The sequence below is a fragment of the Lepidochelys kempii genome, chromosome 1 (genome assembly GCF_965140285.1).
Source record: "Lepidochelys kempii isolate rLepKem1 chromosome 1, rLepKem1.hap1, whole genome shotgun sequence".
Lineage (NCBI taxonomy): Eukaryota > Metazoa > Chordata > Testudines > Cheloniidae > Lepidochelys > Lepidochelys kempii.
In genome coordinates this window covers 263419866-263439542 of record NC_136380.1, presented here as the reverse complement: position 1 = coordinate 263439542, position 19677 = coordinate 263419866, and the positions used below count along the sequence as shown (strand labels likewise).

General features: G+C 42.0%; 1 protein-coding gene across 2 annotated transcripts in view; it reads right to left on the bottom strand.

The window, feature by feature from the left end:
- PLBD1 (phospholipase B domain containing 1) overlaps positions 1-19677 on the bottom strand; it is a 52556-nt gene that overhangs the window by 23274 nt on the left and 9605 nt on the right. For both annotated transcript variants that reach the window (XM_073327305.2, XM_073327306.2), the window contains 4 exons: positions 11856-12075; positions 8188-8271; positions 6477-6615; positions 2456-2617 (listed from right to left, as the gene is read on the bottom strand). In XM_073327305.2, the coding sequence (XP_073183406.1) occupies positions 2456-2617; positions 6477-6615; positions 8188-8271; positions 11856-12075 (605 nt within the window). The remainder of the gene's footprint in view (positions 1-2455; positions 2618-6476; positions 6616-8187; positions 8272-11855; positions 12076-19677) is intronic.

The window sequence follows — 19677 nt, the reverse complement described above, 5'->3', positions numbered from 1 at the left end:
CAGGGAAGGAGACCACCCCTAGAAACGAAAAACCAATTTCTAACCATTTTTATATCACACCAATTGCCATAGGACCATAGTGCTTCTCCTGGATGATTGTGAAAATCCCCAGTTGCACAGCCTCCTATAGCATCTTTAACTCCCCAAATTTACACAAAGAGGTTACCTCTAAATCAGATACAGGTATCCCCCGGTCCTCCCCCCAGAAAGCTAAAATGCTGCCTCAACAGTCTTCCTGATCACTACCAGACCAAGGGACAGAGACTGGTTCTGGAAAATCAGATGCTGACCTTTTCAAAGGCACGCTGCAGAGTCACATGATTGGCCATTCTGAGATGTTTTGTACCCCTTAAAAATGCATGGGAACTTATCATCTATCTCTCCAAAGTGGCTTTTAGCCATCTTCAGATCTTAAACAACTTCAATTTAGAGACAAATGAAAGACCAAATACAAGAGTAACATGATACAAAAACAAGAACTAGAATGATTTGTTAGAAAAATTATCTATGTACAAAAAGAAAAGGAGTACTTGTGGCACCTTAGAGACTAACCAATTTATTTGAGCATAAGCTTTCGTGAGCTACAGCTCACTTCATCGGATGCATACTGTGGAAACTGCAGAAGACATTATATACACAGAGACCATGAAACAATACCTCCTCCCACCCCACTCTCCTGCTGGTAATAGCTTATCTAAAGTGTTCATCAAGTTGGGCCATTTCCAGCACAAATCCAGGTTTTCTCACCCTCCGCCCCCCCCACACACACACAAACTCACTCTCCTGCTGGTAATAGCCCATCCAGAGTGACCACTCTCTTTAAAATGTGTATGATAATCAAGGTGGGCCATTTCCAGCACAAATCCAGGTTTTCTCACCCCCTCACCCTCCTCCAAAAACCACACACACAAACTCACTCTCCTGCTGGTAATAGCTCATCCAAAGCGACCACTCTCCCTACAATGTGCATGATAATCAAAGTGGGCCATTTCCAGCACAAATCCAGGTTTTCTCACCCCCCCACCCCCATACACACACAAACTCACTTGATAATAAATGGCCCACCTTGATTATCATACACATTTTAAAGAGAGTGGTCACTTTGGATGGGCTATTACCAGCAGGAGAGTGAGTTGGGGGGGGCGGGGCGGAGGGTGAGAAAACCTGGATTTGTGCTGGAAATGGCCCAACTTGATGAACACTTTAGATAAGCTATTACCAGCAGGAGAGTGGGGTGGGAGGAGGTATTGTTTCATGGTCTCTGTGTATATAATGACTTCTGCAGTTTCCACAGTATGCATCCGATGAAGTGAGCTGTAGCTCACGAAAGCTCATGCTCAAATAAATTGGTTAGTCTCTAAGGTGCCACAAGTACTCCTTTTCTTTTTGCGAATACAGACTAACACGGCTGGTACTCTGAAACCTATCTATGTACAGTATCAGTTAAAACAAAATGGAATCAAGATGATGGGGCCCTGACACCTGATTGAGGCCCCTATGTGCTCCTGAAATATAAATAATAATGAGGAAAAAAGAAAAGGAGTACTTGTGGCACCTTAGAGACTAACCAATTTATTAGAGCATAAGCTTTCGTGAGCTACAGCTCACTTCATCAGATGCATATCGTGGAAACTGCAGCAGACTTTATATATACACAGAGAATATGAACCAATACCTCCTCCCACCCCACTGTCCTGCTGGTAATAGCTTATCTAAAGTGATCATCAGGTGGGCCATTTCCAGCACAAATCCAGGTTTTCTCACCCTCCACCCCCCCACACAAATTCACTCTCCTGCTGGTGATAGCCCATCCAAAGTGACAACTCTTTACACAATGTGCAAGACAATCAAGTTGGGCTATTTCCTGCACAAATCCAGGTTTAACTTGGATTTAAACTTGAAGAGTGGTCAGTTTGGATGAGCTATTACCAGCAGGAGAGTGAGTTTGTGTGTGTATGGGGGTGGGGGGTTGTGAGAAAACCTGGATTTGTGCAGGAAATAGCCCAACTTGATTGTCATGCACATTGTGTAAAGAGTTGTCACTTTGGATGGGCTATCACCAGCAGGAGAGTGAATTTGTGTGTGGGGGGGTGGAGGGTGAGAAAACCTGGATTTGTGCTGGAAATGGCCCACCTGATGATCACTTTAGATAAGCTATTACCAGCAGGACAGTGGGGTGGGAGGAGGTATTGGTTCATATTCTCTGTGTATATATAAAGTCTGCTGCAGTTTCCACGATATGCATCTGATGAAGTGAGCTGTAGCTCATGAAAGCTTATGCTCTAATAAATTGGTTAGTCTCTAAGGTGCCACAAGTACTCCTTTTCTTTTTGTGAATACAGACTAACACGGCTGTTACTCTGAAACCTGTCATAATAATGAGGGTTACATCAACATGATCATGATACAAGTCTACTCAGGGGCTAGAAGCTATGAGAAATTTTGTTGCCCTCACCTTGATAAGAGCAGAGCAGTGACCGATGTCCCACTGATATCTCCCAAAGCCTGCTGGGTCATCCTTATACCAACCCACTACTGAATACGTGAATAATGCAGGAATAAGGTCCAGTAAATCTCCAACTGCATTCAGGAAGCGGACATCAAAGACACTCAGGGGCTGGGAGGCAAAGAGACCAAAACAAAATTATTTTCAGATGGAGAAGTGACTAAGTGAGCAACTTCAGCTGTTAATACAAGTTTGTTTTTCTTTCACCCCCAAAGGAATCATTAAGTTATTCCCTTTACATAAAACATTTGTTCATATAATGCCATAATTACACTATATTGATACTGGAATACTGCTATGGAGAAAACAACTAAGGAAGAAAAGGAGAAGTTAACAAGAATTATTAAAACCTGTTGTATCTGTACAGAAAGCCCAGAGTCAGCAGCTACTGTACTGTTAGGTTTGAAAACTTAGTCAGTTGTACATTTATCTAAATGTCTTTATTAATGACCCAGATGAGCACTAAGGTCTCACAAAGACTTTGGGCTTGTCTACATGAGAAAAAAAAGCCCACAATAGCTAATGTGTTTAGCTATTCATACTAACTTCCCTGTGTATACAAACTCTTTGATCAGACACATCCTGAGGTTGGAAAGACTGGAGATAAATGATGCATGGGGAGCTAGGTAAGCTTAGTGATACTAGCCAAATGTGAAACTACTTTCTCAGATTGGTTAATAGAGAAAGCCAATCACCAGGAACTAGACCAAGGACTTTCAAAAATCCCATCCTGGCTTTAGGAGACCAGAGTGATCTAATTCACAGTTCATTTGTAACCTATCATTTGGTAGTCTCTCCCCTGGCCTCTTCCAGATAAACATATAAACAGAATTCTAATCTTAAGCCTTCTTGACACCAGGGTAATTTTTAGAAAATTCTCCATGGTTGTTAACACCATATCCTTCGTGTAGACAAGGCTCAATAGGGTGACAGAGTGCTTGTGGCTGGAAGAATAAGACTGGTTGATTTGCAAGGGGAAGCAACCAGGTAGGAAAGAAGTACAGTGCTTCCATGAAGCCCTGTTCCTAACCATGAAGCTGGCCTCTCTTAAGAGAGACTGCTGGGGAGAGGTGGAAGAGAAGAGAATGGTGTTCTCTCAATTGCTACCTATTTTAACATGGAAGTAAAATGGAGAACTGTATTGTCCACGAGCTATTCAAACTATTCTGCTTTTCAAGTGGAAGTAATCAGCAGAAAGAATGTAATACACTGCTTTGTGCACATGTGCACAAAGGGGAAGGGAAAAACCTTCCAAAAATAAAGCATTTGCCAAAAGTTCCAATAATAAGCAAAATTTCCCCACTAAGCTAAGATCTTGTATAGCAGGTGACCCTAATATTGGCTGTGATTTAGAGGCGGAAGGCCGAGACATACATTTAACTTTTATTATATTGCTTTATACTCTCACATTTTTTAGTGAAAAGATACGGCAGGGGAGGGGCAGGCAAGGTACCTCAGGTCTATAAACAGCGGGATGACTCAAGTGTTGAGTTTCTTTTAAACAACAGTGTGATGTACCCAGAAGAGGGTCCTGGGAGTCGGTATATAGGACAACTTTAGTTTCTATATTAAATTATACATGAGAAACCACTTTCAAAAATAATCAAGAGTTGGACTGAGAGATTGCAGGGGAGAAGGCCTGACAAACTGAGTAGGAAGAAGCCCATGGAGGTAGCAGCAAGAAGTGAGATGGAGCAGTCTTTGGCTGCTGATTATAGGTTCCCTGGGCTAGGAAGTGGTGTACTGTGTGTGCCTGGGTTCCCATACCAGCCACTGGTATGGTGGCACAAGGCCAGAGAAGGGGAAAGGACTACAGGGCCCAGCATTGGAGCCAGACACCAGATATAAGGACTGGATTTTTATTTTGTTGGACTGTATGTCACCCTGGAATGGGTGGACTTAAATCATGACCTGGCTGTAGGATCATCCCAGGAAGAGGCTGACCTCCAGAGGACCAGAGCATCGGTCGGCAGGGGGTGCCAGACAGGGTGAGAGCTGCCATGCCTGACCACAAGGAGCAACTCCAGAGGTGAGCTGAGCCCTTCACAGTGACCTACTTAAAAGGGCCATGTTTTTTGGCACTGTGTACAAGGTAAGTGATTGTGATGATGCATACACCATTGCTGACTGGATCAGCACAATACTTTGTATACTGTCCGCATGGGATTTTCAAAAGCGCTCAGTGCTGGTCTAACTCTTTCCCCCACTGACATCAATGGTAAAATTCCAAATGACTTCAATGGCAGCAGGACTAGGCCAATGCTGAGTGCTTTTGAACATCCCGCATCTGGCTTTAAGTCATGACCACCCAGAACCTGGAACAAGCATTCCCCCTAGGGAAAAGTGGGAGAGGTGAGATGGAGAAAAGGGGACATCACAAGCATACTCCTACATGTCTAAAGTTTTCCGATGAATCCATTTGCTCAGGAATTAGCATCTCGTCTTCAGGATTCTGGGAGAGCCTCAAGACACTGATCGAAGTCCTGCAACAAATCCTTTGAAGTCCAAAGGATGCTGTGTAGTCAGGGCCCTACCAAATTCACCATAGGTGCCGACTTCCCCTCTACCCAGGGGGTGCTTGGCCCCCATTCCCCCCTAGGCCCCACCCCCACTCCACCCCTTTCCGCCCCACCCCTTCTCCCAAACCCCTGCCCCACATCTTCCATCCCTGGCTCCTCCCCAGGCCCTGCCCCCACTCCACCCTTCCCCCAAGCTCCCACCCCGCCTTGCCCTGCCCCACTCCGCCTCGCCCCGCTCCCACCCTTACTTCTGCACTGCTGCTGGCAGGGCACTGTCTTCAGAGCTGGGTGCCCGGCTAACAGCTGCTCCTCTCCAGCCACCCAGATCTGAAGGCAGCACAGAAGTAGGGGTGGCAATACTGAGACTCCCCTAAAATAACTTTGTGACCCCCCTGCAACTTTTTTGGGTCAGGACCCCCAATTTGAGAAATGCTGGTCTCCCCCATGAAATCTGTATAATATAGGATAAAAGCACACAAAAGACCAGATTTCACGGTCCGTGATGTGTTTTTCGTGGCCGTGAATTTGGTAGGGCCCTAGTTATGAAAGCTTGTGCAGTCTTGTCCGAGAGTCAAGCTTTCTTAACAGAATCTCAGCAACTCTGGCCTACAGAGAAGTGTGTCTCCATTATTCTGAACGGACCCTGTCTCTTTCTTTTTCACTGTCTGGCTTCCCCTGCAATAAAGGCCCAAAGCAAATTCTACAGAAAAAAAAAAAGGGCTTTGCTATTTTAAATGTTTCTGCCTTGCAGTTCACCACTCCCAACCTTCCCTCTTCCTTGCAGTCCTAGGCAAAGATTGAAAGGTCAGTTACTGAAGTCCTTACTTTCACTGTGTGACATGCATTAGACATTTTGGGACAGATCTTTAGCCGTTGTAAATTACTGTAGTTCTACTGAAGTTCATGGAGCTACACTGTTTTACACCAGCTGATGATCTGGATCTTTGAAATGATACTTCCAATACAAATTATAATATGAATCACAAACAACTCTGCCATAATACTGTCACACACACTCTAAAATGAAAGACTAATTTTTTTTTAAAAATCCAGGGCTTTAAAGTTACCTTTGAAAATAAAGGTGAAAGCTTTAGTGACCTCCCAGTTTTTTATTCACAATATTCTTGCCACTTTGAACACCCAAGAATTATTTGCCCAGAAACCAATTAAGAGTGCAATCTTCCAATCTGAGTGTGCATTATAAAATCATTCCCCACCAGCATTCAAGAAGACAGAGTTGCAAATTAGTTTTAGGGAAAATTTCTCTGATCTGCACTGAAGACTTCTTACATAATCCATACCGAATATCCACTAATGTTAATGAAAGCTTTGTTTGCTGAATAGGTCAGCAGAGACCCTTGTCTTTAAATATCTTCTACATCTTTGACTTTGAATTACCCTATCCTTCCCTCCTCCCCCTAGAATCACTTAGAGAGCTTCATCACTCTTACTCTTTGCTTGTGGTGCTTAGCCCATTCTTGGGCTCCCATGTACAGCCCATCCAGCTGTGCAATAACATAGCCAGCATGCCTCCAGAAGGGGTCATCCTTATTATTTTTGATTTGTTGTCTGGTCCATTGATCCTGTTTCCTGCAAAGGAAAAAATTTGGTTTTACAGAGCACTCTTCATATTCCATGTATCCTACAAAGAAAAACACTTTACACCATAATTAACTAAATAATAGAGTGGATTAACCATGGACAAATGTAGTTGTGATAATGCTGCTCAGCCATAGCTGTCTCTCCCCTTCCCTCCCCACTCCACCTCCCAGACAGAGCTTAGAATATAAAACACCATGTTTTGTTAAAATAGGCCAGACCAAATTCTGGCCCCTGCTCCGGCCCCTTTACCCAAGTCTGGTAAGCATACAGGAGTGTAAAATGACTGCAACCGAATTCCCTTGGTGCTGTCGCAAGGTAGGGCTGACATAAATGGCTCTATGATGCCCCCATTCCCTCCCTCCACAGGCTCAGGAATAGTGTGCATCCTGGGAACATTTAGGGGCATGGTCATAGCTCTCAGGCCTACAGGTTTTCTGTACTGTATAGCAGCCTATAGCCAGCCCAGCAAAGGTTGCTGTAAAGCAGATCAATCCCCACAGCAATCCATAGTCTGGGCCATGCAATGGTGGGTATAAAGCCACTTTCACCCCCATCCACCACCCTGAGCTGCACCTGCTGTGCAGCGTCTCTTTGGAGATGCAGCATAGAACTTCGCCTGGAATGTTTACCAGGGCATAGTGATTGCCTGCTATTTTTTTCATTGAGGAAAGGCTGGTGGTTAGAGGGGTATAAGGAAGCATTGGGATCCTTAACTTCTGCTTCAACAGGCCAAAAAAAATGCCTTTAATGTAGTACCTTATGAGAGGGATCACTACTTATATGTGCAGCAATAACAGCATGAGCCACAAGCACAAGTCCTAGTGTGGGGTCCAGAACTACTGAAAGCATGCTACCCATGGAGCCATCACTTCCTAGCATAAAGATGGGCAAAAGGCACAGCTTACAGAAATGGCTGAGGTTTTGCAGAAATATTTGTAGTCGAAGAAAGAAAACAGAAATTATATCAACACATGAACCTAAGGAAATAAATAAGTTAGGCCAAATGCTGAGCCACCCAATTTAGAGCCTGGTTCTCTTCTCATGTGCACCAGTTTTAAACTAGTGTAACTCCATTGACTTGAACAAAGTCACTCCTGATTCTCGCAGGTGTAAGTGAAAGATTCCAGCACTTAGTAACTAACATACAATGTACTTGACCTTATAGAATATACACTATACAAATGTCTACAGTAGGAAATATATAGGAAAAATTACAGGTGCCAAGAGATAGTCCAATGTGGTATTCAGTACACAAGCTTGTCCATAAAGTAACTGAATACAGTAAGCTTGTGAATTAGTTGGCATTAATTAAACCTGTTTGTGAGAGTTCAAATGCCTCTTTGAAGGAACAGAATAGGGAACAGGGCATATTCCCTTCTTAATATATGTTTGCACTTCTTATTCTTGTTAGGTACATAATCATAACAGAAGGAGCCTCTACTTCCTCTTTAGCACACAAACAAGATCAACAAACTCTGCTGAAAGACCTGAGGATTCCATCATTCTTTTATTTCTAAGCCATGAATGCAAGAATCACATTTCTAGTAACTCAATACATACCCCATAAACTCCTGAATGGTGCTTAGAATGGTGGGATTCTTAATTAGTTGTGGATACAGGTTTGAAGTATGGTCATACATACGCCTGAAAGAATAAGTGTCAAAAGTTATTTTCTGCCATTTTTCCTTCATTTCTTTCAATTCTGGTTTCATGAATAGTAACAGATAAGCAGCATAGTTTGCAAGTCAGCTGTTTCTTTATCACAGTATTAACTTTGCATCTCTGGTGCAAGACAAACCATGATGCATGTAATAAGAGGAGACTTTTCAGAGTATAAATGGCATAGCTCACCACCCACTCAAACTGTCTTACAATGGAAAAAGATGAGAAAATGAGATTAAGTATCTCTATAATGAAACTTCTGTTTTCCAGCATGCTTTAGGTCTGTAGCATCTTGGATGTCCTAACACGTTAACTGAAAGTATGACACAAATGGTTTACTGGAAGATGATCCCATTTGGGATCAAGAAAGCATTCAGGTGGATGCTGATTTGATAGCTTGTGAAAAACTCAACTGATATCTAACAGTGTTTTACTACCAATTAACCAAGTGTTTCTTCCTCAATGGATTAGCTAAATATCTATGCAAAAAATGTATATTTAAAGAGGAAAAAAGGGGTCCTGCACACTTCCAGAGCACTAAAGACTCTCTCTGGCCTTACTGTTTTGAGGAAGAGGAATGGATGGGAATTGCCAGGAGCTTTGCTGGGATCCAGAGTGAGCAGAACTAAGCCACTCATCTGTGTAGGGAGCTCCCGCCTAGCATTGAGAGCAATACATCAGGGCCAACTATGTAACCTGGGTTGCATATGATCATGCTGAGCACTTGTCACAAGGCCAGACTTCTTTCTGTTAAAGTCTGCAACAATCCTAGGTCATTTCACTGTAAGGGCAACCCTCATTGGGACGAATAGGTTTGCAAGATCCGCAGGCCTTATTCCCAGTTCCTATCTGAGGGTGAAATGCATTCCTCTGCAGAGGGCCTATGTACCACAAGTCCTATGTAAGCAGAAAACTCTCATCTCTGCTTTGCTCCCATTGTACCACTCAGGCAGCACAAAGGAAGGAGAGACTCACCATGACTCCCCCTCTGGGGATTCCCACAGCAGGCACAGAACCTGCAGAGTGGGCCCCTACATAGTCCTCCCCCTCAGACCCCAGCGGAGGGGGCATGTTGGGGACAGGGAAAGGGAATGGCCAGAGTGCAGTACACTCCATCTGGCAGATGCTCCCTTGGGGATGACAGCCAGATAAGCAAGTTAGAGAAGCTCCCAGATTGTTCTAATAAGTGCTTGGGCCAGGGCAGGTAACCAAGGAGTTGTAACCAGCCCCCCGACAAACACCTCTATCTGCCACACCTAGTGAATGTCCAGCAACAGAGGGCACACTTTACACCAGTGGCATCTCTAGGCTGCTCACTGACCAAGCCAGTGCAGAATCAGGGACTTGTAGCTTCTTGAGAGGCCTCGCCTCCTTATACGAATCAGAGATCAGACAGAAGGGAGGAAGGAGTTCAGGGACTCAAGTGATCTTTTTTTTAATTGCCTTGAGATATTAAATGAAACGTCTAAGTCCTTCATGCTTTATAATGGTGTCATACTCAAGCAGTAATCAGCTCATTAGATTAAGTTTAAGCTTTTCTGTTCTACCTAGGACAAAATGTAAGGCAATTAGGAAACCGGACTGAGAATCTCAAGGTACACGCCAAAGGAGAATTTCAATTTACCTCTTTAAATCAAGAGGAGCATCACTGACAGGATGCAGGCTGGGAGAGATCATACCAGAGTGATGTTTGACCAATGATATTTCAAGTTTAAAGTTAGCTCTCTCGGACCTATCATGTTCCATTGAAGTACATGAGAAACGCAGGGGCTCAGTGTGATGGATTTGGAGTTGCTCTGTAATTGGCTGAGCAAAATGAGGCCTAGTACTCCTTTCAATTTTATTTCTGTCTGCCACTGAAAGGAAGTATGACGAGACCCAAACCCAGTCAGGTCTGCAGGGGTAAGTGCAGCTGATCCACAGATACTGTAACCCAGGGCCACGTCTAAGTGAGCATTGCAGGATTCCACCCTGGAAAAGGTGAGGACATGAGGGCTATTACCTGTGGGGGTGCACTCAGAGACCAGAGAAGGGATCCGAGGTGCAGCCAGCCCTGTAACTGTGACACTCAGTGCCTCTGAAAGTCAGGACATTGATTTAGCTGCCTAAACATGGATTTAGGTGCCTAGCTTCAGGCACCTGCTTTTGAAAATCTGTGCCAATAATTCTCAGTTCATGTATAAAACAAGGGTACTTGAAAGAACTCAGAGCCATTTCTAGTCCAAGCAATGATAGATTGCATCCCAGTCTGAATACAACTAGTTAGTATTAAGGAATTTAACAGGTAGTGTCCACCAGATTTGAACTGTGAATTCTGAAAATCCAAAAGCAATTATAAAATAAACTATTTTCCCCCTCACTCCTTATAGTACCAGGTAATGCAGCTTTTGGGAGCAATGCTAAAAAATAAAATTGTCCTCATTTTAATCAGTGTCCAGGGTACTAAATGAACACAGGAACAGCCAAATTATTTCCTTTTAAGAGTGGAGGGGTGTGGGGGGGATAGGGAGGATGAAGTGGTGATTTTCCTTTATTTGCAAGTCATTTTGTTTTTACAAGTTAAAAAAAAAAAAGCACAACAGGACACATACTTTCTTAGTCTATGTGGTAAAGGATAAGATCTAGTAGAAGAGCATCAGCACCTCTTAGTTTATTTCATCATACATTTTTTTCATAAGTTTTCTGAAACATAGGGAAGTTCTATGTGCTCCTTAGTGAAATAGAGCATGCCAGTCTATTTAGATAGCTTTGCTGTAGCCTGATGCCTGACAGCTGAGCAGTTGTTGATGCAAGTAAAGCCTTCAGCATCTTGGAACAGACTGTTATGCTTTCCACTTGCTGTTATCAGATGGGGAGAGTCTTTAAAAGCGATAGTTAAGCTGCATGGTCACAGCTGTGTGCAAAAGGAGAGAACAAGGGCATAAAGAGACTTACTTATCTCTTATGGGAGAAAATTCAGACAATGCTGGCTCTTGGAGAACAGACCTTCCAAATGCACAGAGATGAATGTGGCAGGCAGTTAGATGGGGAAGCTTGAGATGCCCCCATTTGTTTCCAGATTTCAACATGGAAGACTTACGCAAGTGTCCCAAGGGAGAACAACTGCCTTATGTTAACTCGGGTACTTTCAGCATTTGAGCAAGGAAAGGAAGGGAAGATGTACGTATCCCTCCATAAGAGCTATTTTTCAAGAATGACTAATTCATCCATTTGTGATCTACTTGGGGGAAATGTGAGACAGGACTCTGGGCTTGCATTCCAATTGTTGAATTTTAGAAAAGTTACTTAATCTCTGTGGTTCAATTCCTCATCAGTAAAATGGGTTTAATACTCATCTCTCTCTCTCCAGCCTGTTGTGAGACTCTCTGTTAAAAAACAAACTTTTTGAAATCTTTGAATGAAAGGTGATAAGTATTATATTGTAACAAATATCTGAACTGCCACATTTATAGTTAACTTATATGCATCAAAATAGAGAGGGAGAAAAGAGACCTGAAGAAAAAGCTGGCAGTATCATGCACTGAAATTAGGTATTTACAGAGTAAGCTAACTTGAAAGGTACTTACGGAGCTGTGAGATAGCCCTCCAAAAAGCCAGCTGCATACATGAGGTGTTCATTGCCTATGGACTGACTCCCATAGCCTGCTCTGATCTCCAGAATCCCCCACCCTGTTGATTGTATGGTGTCATTGTAAAAGCCATAGGCATCTCCATTTCTGTCCAATATATCTTTGACCTGGATTATTTTCTCAGTTTTCATCCAATATACAGTTGCATAGCGGATTTCTGCAAGCAAAAACCAAGGAGGAGAAAGTTAGAAGGTTGTATTACATATCTCCAGCAATAAGACGTGTGGGGACCTCATTCCACTGCAATATCCTATCCCTCATGGAGAACTAGATGGATGAGACAATTGGTAGTGAAGTTTATGCAGCCAACCAATTCTAGGTCACTAGTTTCAATCTATAATTAATGACCTAGAATAATCATCATCAGATGCCTGTTTGCTCACTTAAGTAACAGACAACTGGACAGACTGGTTGGTTCACCATATCTGATACCTCTGTTCACAATCTTAAAGGGTGAAAAAAATGAAAAGCTACAAAAACCAGACTACCTACTCAGGCCTCGAGATGGCCCCTGAGGAACAGAGCTAAGGTCCAGTTCATTGGCAGGGCAGAGACGTGGAAAAGCATGTAGAGCCACTTCCTGTCTCATATTGGACCTGTGGACATCCTCAGTTTCCAGGACTGAAATTCTGGCACATTTCAAAACAATTATATTGACTTTTTTTTTTTTAAACAAAACGCTCCACCCAGTACTCGCTCAATTAAAGTTAACACATTTTACACTACAGCAAACTCTCCTACTGCCTTTCCAAAGATAGAAACATACTACATTAGCTGCACACACTGTGACTGTATTAAGAGTAACCCTCTAAAAAGCTAGTGACCATGTGCTATATCACTTGCAGGAAACTATGTCCACAATCTTTTCAACGCATAGCATCAGCCACAGTTGAGTCCTGATATAGAAAAGAAGATGCTCCCATACCTGACCCAGAAGAAATTCTACAAAGAGAGGTTTCAGAGTAACAGCCCTGTTAGTCTGTATTCGCAAAAAGAAAAGGAGTACTTGTGGCACCTTAGAGACTAACCAATTTATTTGAGCATAAGCTTTCGTGAGCTACAGCTCACTTCATCGGATGCATACTGTGGAAAGTGTAGAAGATCTTTTATACACACAAAGCATGAAAAAATACCTCCCCCCACCCCACTTTCCTGCTGGCAATAGCTTATCTAAAGTGACCACTCTCCTTACAATGTGTATGATAATCAAGGTGGGCCGTTTCCAGCACAAATCCAGGGTTTAACAAGAACGTCTGGGGGGGGGGGGGTTAGGAAAAAACAAGGGAAAATATTTCCCCTATTTCCCCTTGTTTTTTCCTAACCCCCCCCCCCCCAGACGTTCTTGTTAAACCCTGGATTTGTGCTGGAAACGGCCCACCTTGATTATCATACACATTGCAAGGAGAGTGGTCACTTTAGATAAGCTATTACCAGCAGGAGAGTGGGTTTCTGTGTGTGTGGGGGGGGGCGGGGGTTAGAAAACCTGGATTTGTGCTGGAAATGGCCCAACTTGATTATCATACACATTGTAAGGAGAGTGATCACTTTAGATAAGATATTGCCAGCAGGAGAGTGGGGTGGGGGGAGGTATTCTTTCATGCTTTGTGTGTATAAAAGATCTTCTACACTTTCCACAGTACGCATCCGATGAAGTGAGCTGTAGCTCACGAAAGCTTATGCTCAAATAAATTGGTTAGTCTCTAAGGTGCCACAAGTACTCCTTTTCTTTCTACAAAGAGACATATGGAAAGCAATTTACGAACAGAGTACCATAAGCATCATCAACTTTGATTTCCAGTTGAGATTCAAAAGATTGCAAAGGTTTTTTTTTAAATAGTTCTCCTGTTTAACTAATTGTGAAGGAGCCACTTGATAGCTGCTTTGCACCTCTAATCCAGGCAGGCAACCCCAAGCTATTATGACACTGGCTCCCTAGAACTTGAGATTTTATCTTGCTTTTCTATAGAATCCTGATAAAAACACAAGCTTATTTCCTTTAGCATTTTGAAAATCACATTAAATAAAACAGCAATCTTGCTAAAACAGCAATGCACTTAAGTTAGACTGATGGTTTCCTCAAATTTCAACACCATGTTCACTTTTGTCTTGTATACAAATACATGGATGTTTCTCAGTACAATTTCTTCAAGGCACAAGACTGAAAGGATGATGATGGTTACATCCAGCTTCCCACAAAACTTATATAATCAGTGCCCTTTCCCACTGATGAAGATGTGCCCCCAGCAATCCATGTATTAGTCACCTACAGACTGGCCAATTTTAAATCGCCGGATCAGAGGCTGAAGGTGAAGGCAGCACAGAAACTCAACTGTACAGAATACAGGAAAAGATGCCAAGAGCATATCACTCTGCTGTTCTATGACCTGTCCCTATTCACTTATTCTACCAATTCAAAATCCTAGTCTTCAGCTGGCATTTTGAAAAAGTGCTCAGTTAGCCTAACTCTGCTCTGGTAGGAAGTCAATGGCAAAAGACCAATGCTGAATACTTTTGAAAATCCCAACCTTCATCTTTCAGCCCTCAGTGACATGGGACCTGGTAACATCAGGACTCCATTCACAACCCATCAAGACAGCTGCATAGTACCGCAAACACCAAAAGTTAAAAAATCAGGAGTCAGAACCCCCAAAATTATGAGGTTGTCTCAAATTGTAAGGTGGTGGTTGTTTTTTTTTTAATTTTAACGATTACTGAGCTGTCTTCTGACTTTAACTTCCCCTGTCCGCCTCCAATACGTGTGTCAATTCACATTGCCAATTTACAGTGAGAAATACAATTTTGGCCAACACATCAACGTTGCACTCCCAACCCCAAAACAACTTATTTTGTGACAAATCCCCAGCACTCACACTTATCCCAGTTACATATCAACTCCACACACCCAGCCACACAACAATTCTGCGCACCTCTTGCCTTGCAACCCTGTATGTGCCCCTTACTCCCAGCACACCTCTGCTCCTCCAGTGTAGGTTATTCATCCCCATCTAGACCTAGTCGGAGGAAAAGCTCCAGCGGGAGAGAGAGAGAGGCGCGCAAACGCACACACCTGGGAGGAGGGGCAGCTCCACTGGATCTTCACAACACACCAGGCCTAGGCAGCTTCAGAAGATCTTCACAAACACCCCTCTCACAGGCCTTGGGAGAGGGCAGCTCCAAGAGGGCCTTCTCCTCCTCCTCCATCCCAGGCCTGGTATGGCAGCATTATAGAAGAGGAAAGGGGAGGATAGAGGAGCAGAGAGAAGACTGACCCATTTTTCGAAAGAAGGGTGGGACAGGGACACCCTGAGCTGCTGGGTAATTTTTGTTCTCTCCTCCCCTTCTTCTCTTGAGAAAATAGTATTGGCTGCTCTCTTTCCCTCCTCCAAAACCTTCTTGGCTCTTGAGGAGAGAAGAAGTGTTCTGCAAGTCTCTTATCGCAGCTGTGATTGAGTGACTATACAAACAAACAAACTCCCCAGGAGGTGAGGACATGGGGGAAGGCAACCTATCAGACGGGATTTTCTCCAGACAGCCTGAAAAAAATCACTTGAAGGATGAGCCTCTCACGTCATGGGAAGACTGGCTCCAGCAAGGGCCAAATTTGTGTTTCTTATGATAAATATGTGAGAGTGGGCAACACTGCCTACATTCCTCTAGGACAATACAGCTAATGGTGCCAAGGACAAAACTTGCAAGAGCTAGAGACAAGGCATATTTGGTTAAAGGCTACTGACGATGGAACTTTATTCTAGAAGAGATAAGACTAAGCCCAAGGCTGAATTTTCAGAACAAAATACATGACTCACCTTTGTGCAAAAGGTTTCCTGCAAGAACTGAAGACAACGAAAAACAGAGGAGAGAAAAATAAAAGAAACACACTAAGGAAACCTGCCAAGCAGAGAGCTGAATGCAGCATGGACAACCGTGAAAATCTCACCATATTTAGCTTTCATACTATGACGACTGGCACCATATAAACAGCTAAGAGATGAGTATCAGCACAATATCTAATGCTTTGCAAAGGCAGTATGTAATGGCATTCATGATTGGATACCTAGCTTGATTTCAAATAAAATGCACCCATTTTGCTCAGTGCCCTAAAATACCCTGTTAAGAAGTAATTTTTTTCCATCATAAGCTATGAAGTTTTTCAATTAAAAAAAACTATTTTCTGAGTTGCTAAGCTCTTGCTCAAGCACTTCTGACACGGTGATAACTCAGTTGCTTTAAGGCAGTTTTCATTCTTTTTACTTCAGTGTTTATTACTTTAAAAGGTTGTAACTTTACAGTCAGAAACACTTTATTGGCTAGTCTAGTGTTCAGAGGCAGAGCAGTAACTGTTTCTAATCATGTCAGTGTTCATAATACTCAGCTACATAAGAGGTACAGCTCTCTTGAATCAAAATTTAAAGTCCAGCTCTGGTTATTATTTACCAGTGAACTACATTTCTCTTTTTCCAGACTCAGTGTTATAGGAGTTCTGAGGATATCAGGTACTTTGGGTGTAACGCAAACATGTATATTTGGGAAGGGAACCACTCCAGTACTCCCTCCCAAATGGCAGTTGGAGCAGATGTTTTAAAAGGTGTTGCTTGACTAGTGTGGATGGAAGCTAAATAGAGGGTGCTTTGAGACATGAAAGACTTGACATTTCTTCAAGCACATATGGCAGAGAAGAAAGGTTAAACCTCCTTAGTTATCATCTAGTAATGCATAATGTATCTGTACTGCTCTAGGTTTAGGAGAAACTGAAATCCCATTGTCATGTGAGACTCACTTGGGCTGAACGACCGAAAGCTGAACAAATAAGAGCTGGTTTCATCAGGCTGGTAAGCAGGTAGTGCTGAAAAGAGTTACAAACAATCCCTGCAAGCCAGGGTGGATTTGATTTAAATCAAATTGATTTAAATCATTATTTAAATCACTAGTCGGGAAGACTCAATTTAATCATGGATTTCGACATCAAAGTGCTTTCTTGTTGGTTGTTATAACCTTAATACATATTCTTCACAACTCAGAGGTAGATGTAGGTTTCATTTTTAGAAGGTACATTTTTAAAGTGATTTATTTTGAAAACTTTTCAGATTAGTTTTACAGCTATATCAGAAAATGAATGATTGGTTATTTCATTTACCAAAGGTAATTGAAGCAGATATTTATGAAATCAATGGGAGGTGAACTATCTCCAATTCAACAGGTTAATCATTAATATTTGGCGGATTTTCTTGCCATGCTGTATTAGGAGGAGAACATCACCAGACAGACATTTAAATTATTTTATTTAACTAAAACAACAACGTTATGTATTCTAGATGGTCTTCTTCAACAGCAAACATATAATATTTTAACAAAACAAGCATATGATTTTTTAATGTAGTTAAACATTCAAGTTTTTTAAAATCAGGTTTGTTTTTGTTAAACTTGTTTTTAACTAAAATAATAAAATGAAATATATTTTTTAAAAAATAAAAAATTAAATGGATTCTGTCAGCCAGGTCAACATGAGAAACTTAAAATATTGGCTTCTGCAGCTAACCCAGTCATCTTCACCTTCATTTTCCTGTTTGTTCATAATCTGGAAAAGAAAAACAAGCTTTCCTGCTTTTTCAGGTCCCAAACGATTTCTCAATTTGGAATGAATTAGTCCAAAGGAAGAAAATATTCTTTCTACACCAGCAGAAGAAGCTACTGCTGTTAAAAGTGAGATTATCACTTCAACAGTCTCTGAATCCAAGTGCTTCAGTGACTTCCACCAGTTCCCTGGTGTGACTTTCTTTAAAACATCATCAGCAAGCATATTTACTGAGTGGTTCACCCTGAGCTCGGAAGTTTATTATAGTTGGCATTCTGTAGGGATGATTGCTGGATGTCCATGTCATAGCCAACTCCTCTTCTTCAGCAGTTAAGGTTTGACCCTGGTACCAAGTACTGAGAATATTTGTAAGAAAATGAGCTGGAAATAGTGCTTGTCCCATTCATTTTTTTAATGCTTGTAATTTAACTTCATCATTGCATATTTCTCTTTTTAAGATCTCACTCAGTTCCTTCCAAATTTCACCAGCGTCTTCAATAAAACAGCTATTTCCCTGAATTTTGTTCAAGGCTACAGAAATAGGCTTCAGAGTATTCAGCATGTGTTCCACATTTCTCTTAAGCCCAATGTTAAGAACTTTGGCTGTGACAGTGCCATCTATTTTTTCATGTTTTTGTTCGCAAACTATCATCAGATTAGGCCAGTTCTTGATATAGTGCTCAAAAAAGTCCACTACTGAGTTCCATCACACATCTTGTGGGAGAGTTAGCTTGGTTCCTCCCACTTTTTTCAGAGCAGCTGCTGAAAAGTGGTTGTTATGGAAATATTTTGCAATTTCAACAACATTAGCCTTTATTTCTGGAACACTGAAGTCTTTGGCTAGGAGGTTCACCAAATGAGCACTGCAACCGTACGTTATTAGCTTGGGACTTTCCTCACTCTCTTCTAAATAATTTCTTCTCATCTTGGATACATTTGCAGCATTGTCTGTGACCAAGCTGCATACTAGACATTTGAATTTTTTCCCACAGTTTATAGCTTTTACTGCTACTTCTTGTAAGTATTCTGTTGTGTGTGCATTTCCTGATGTATCAAGTGTTTCTGTAAGGAAGACATTCCCTTCTTCTGTTGTCACACAAGCACATATAACAGGATTATTGTGGACATTGCTCCCCACCCATCAAGACTCAGGTTAACAATTTCACCCTCTAGACCTTTTGTACACTGCTCACTTCCTTTTTCATACACTTTATCCAGCAATTTGCCTGCGACATCTGCTCTGTTGGGTGGACTGTATCCTGGTCTTAATGACTGAACCATGTTAATAAAGTGTGGGTTGTCAATCATACAGAAAGGAGAGTTGGTTCCTTAAACAAACCAGGCAATTTTTTCATCAATTACCTCTTTCTGTAATCTGCTCGTTCTTATCACAAACTTATCTGTGGTTGTTTCTGGATGATGGAGATTTTCTTTTCTTTTTGCTGCAGGTGATATACTGTGGCTATGTGACATACATGATGTGACTGAAACACTATCACTGGCAGATAACTCTGAAACTACAGAAAATGATGGTGATCTTGAAGGTGGACAGTCTTCAGAATCCTGTATGTTGAGGATGGGTTCTCCTAAACAAAATAAGTCAGTGCAGTTATTTAATTATTATTACCATACTGCTCATTTAGTATTACTCATTGCATTCACTGAGACTCAGTACTACTTTAAAGGTGAAATTGTAAAAGGAAGATCTATTTCAACTATTTATTTTTTATCACAACTGCATCTAAAATGATAGTACCATAGAGTAACAACTATATTTTTTGCTCAAACGTGAGAATTCAAGAATAGTCCAGAAGGAAGACAGGCAGTCCTTAAGAAAGAAGTATGAAATAAAAAAGTTTACCAACCTGAAGATCCTGCATGTTCAGACATGTTTCTTTCATCATCTTCAACGCAGCGTCCTCCTGAGAAGGAAAACTTCTCATGATGTTGTTTCATTCGGGCAACTGGGCCTTGCATTTCGTTGTTGCACTGTTTGCATTTTGCACGCATGCCTGTCTTACCCACAGGTAGAGGAACTTCATTAAAATATTCCCAAACTGGGTCTCTTTTACGGCCTGCTGCCATTATAGGTTTTCCCTTCTAGTGAGAGAATGGTATGATAGATCTCAAATCAGTGAAGGCTACACTCAGAAAGACCTCAAGACTTCTGGAATATGCTGCTCAGTT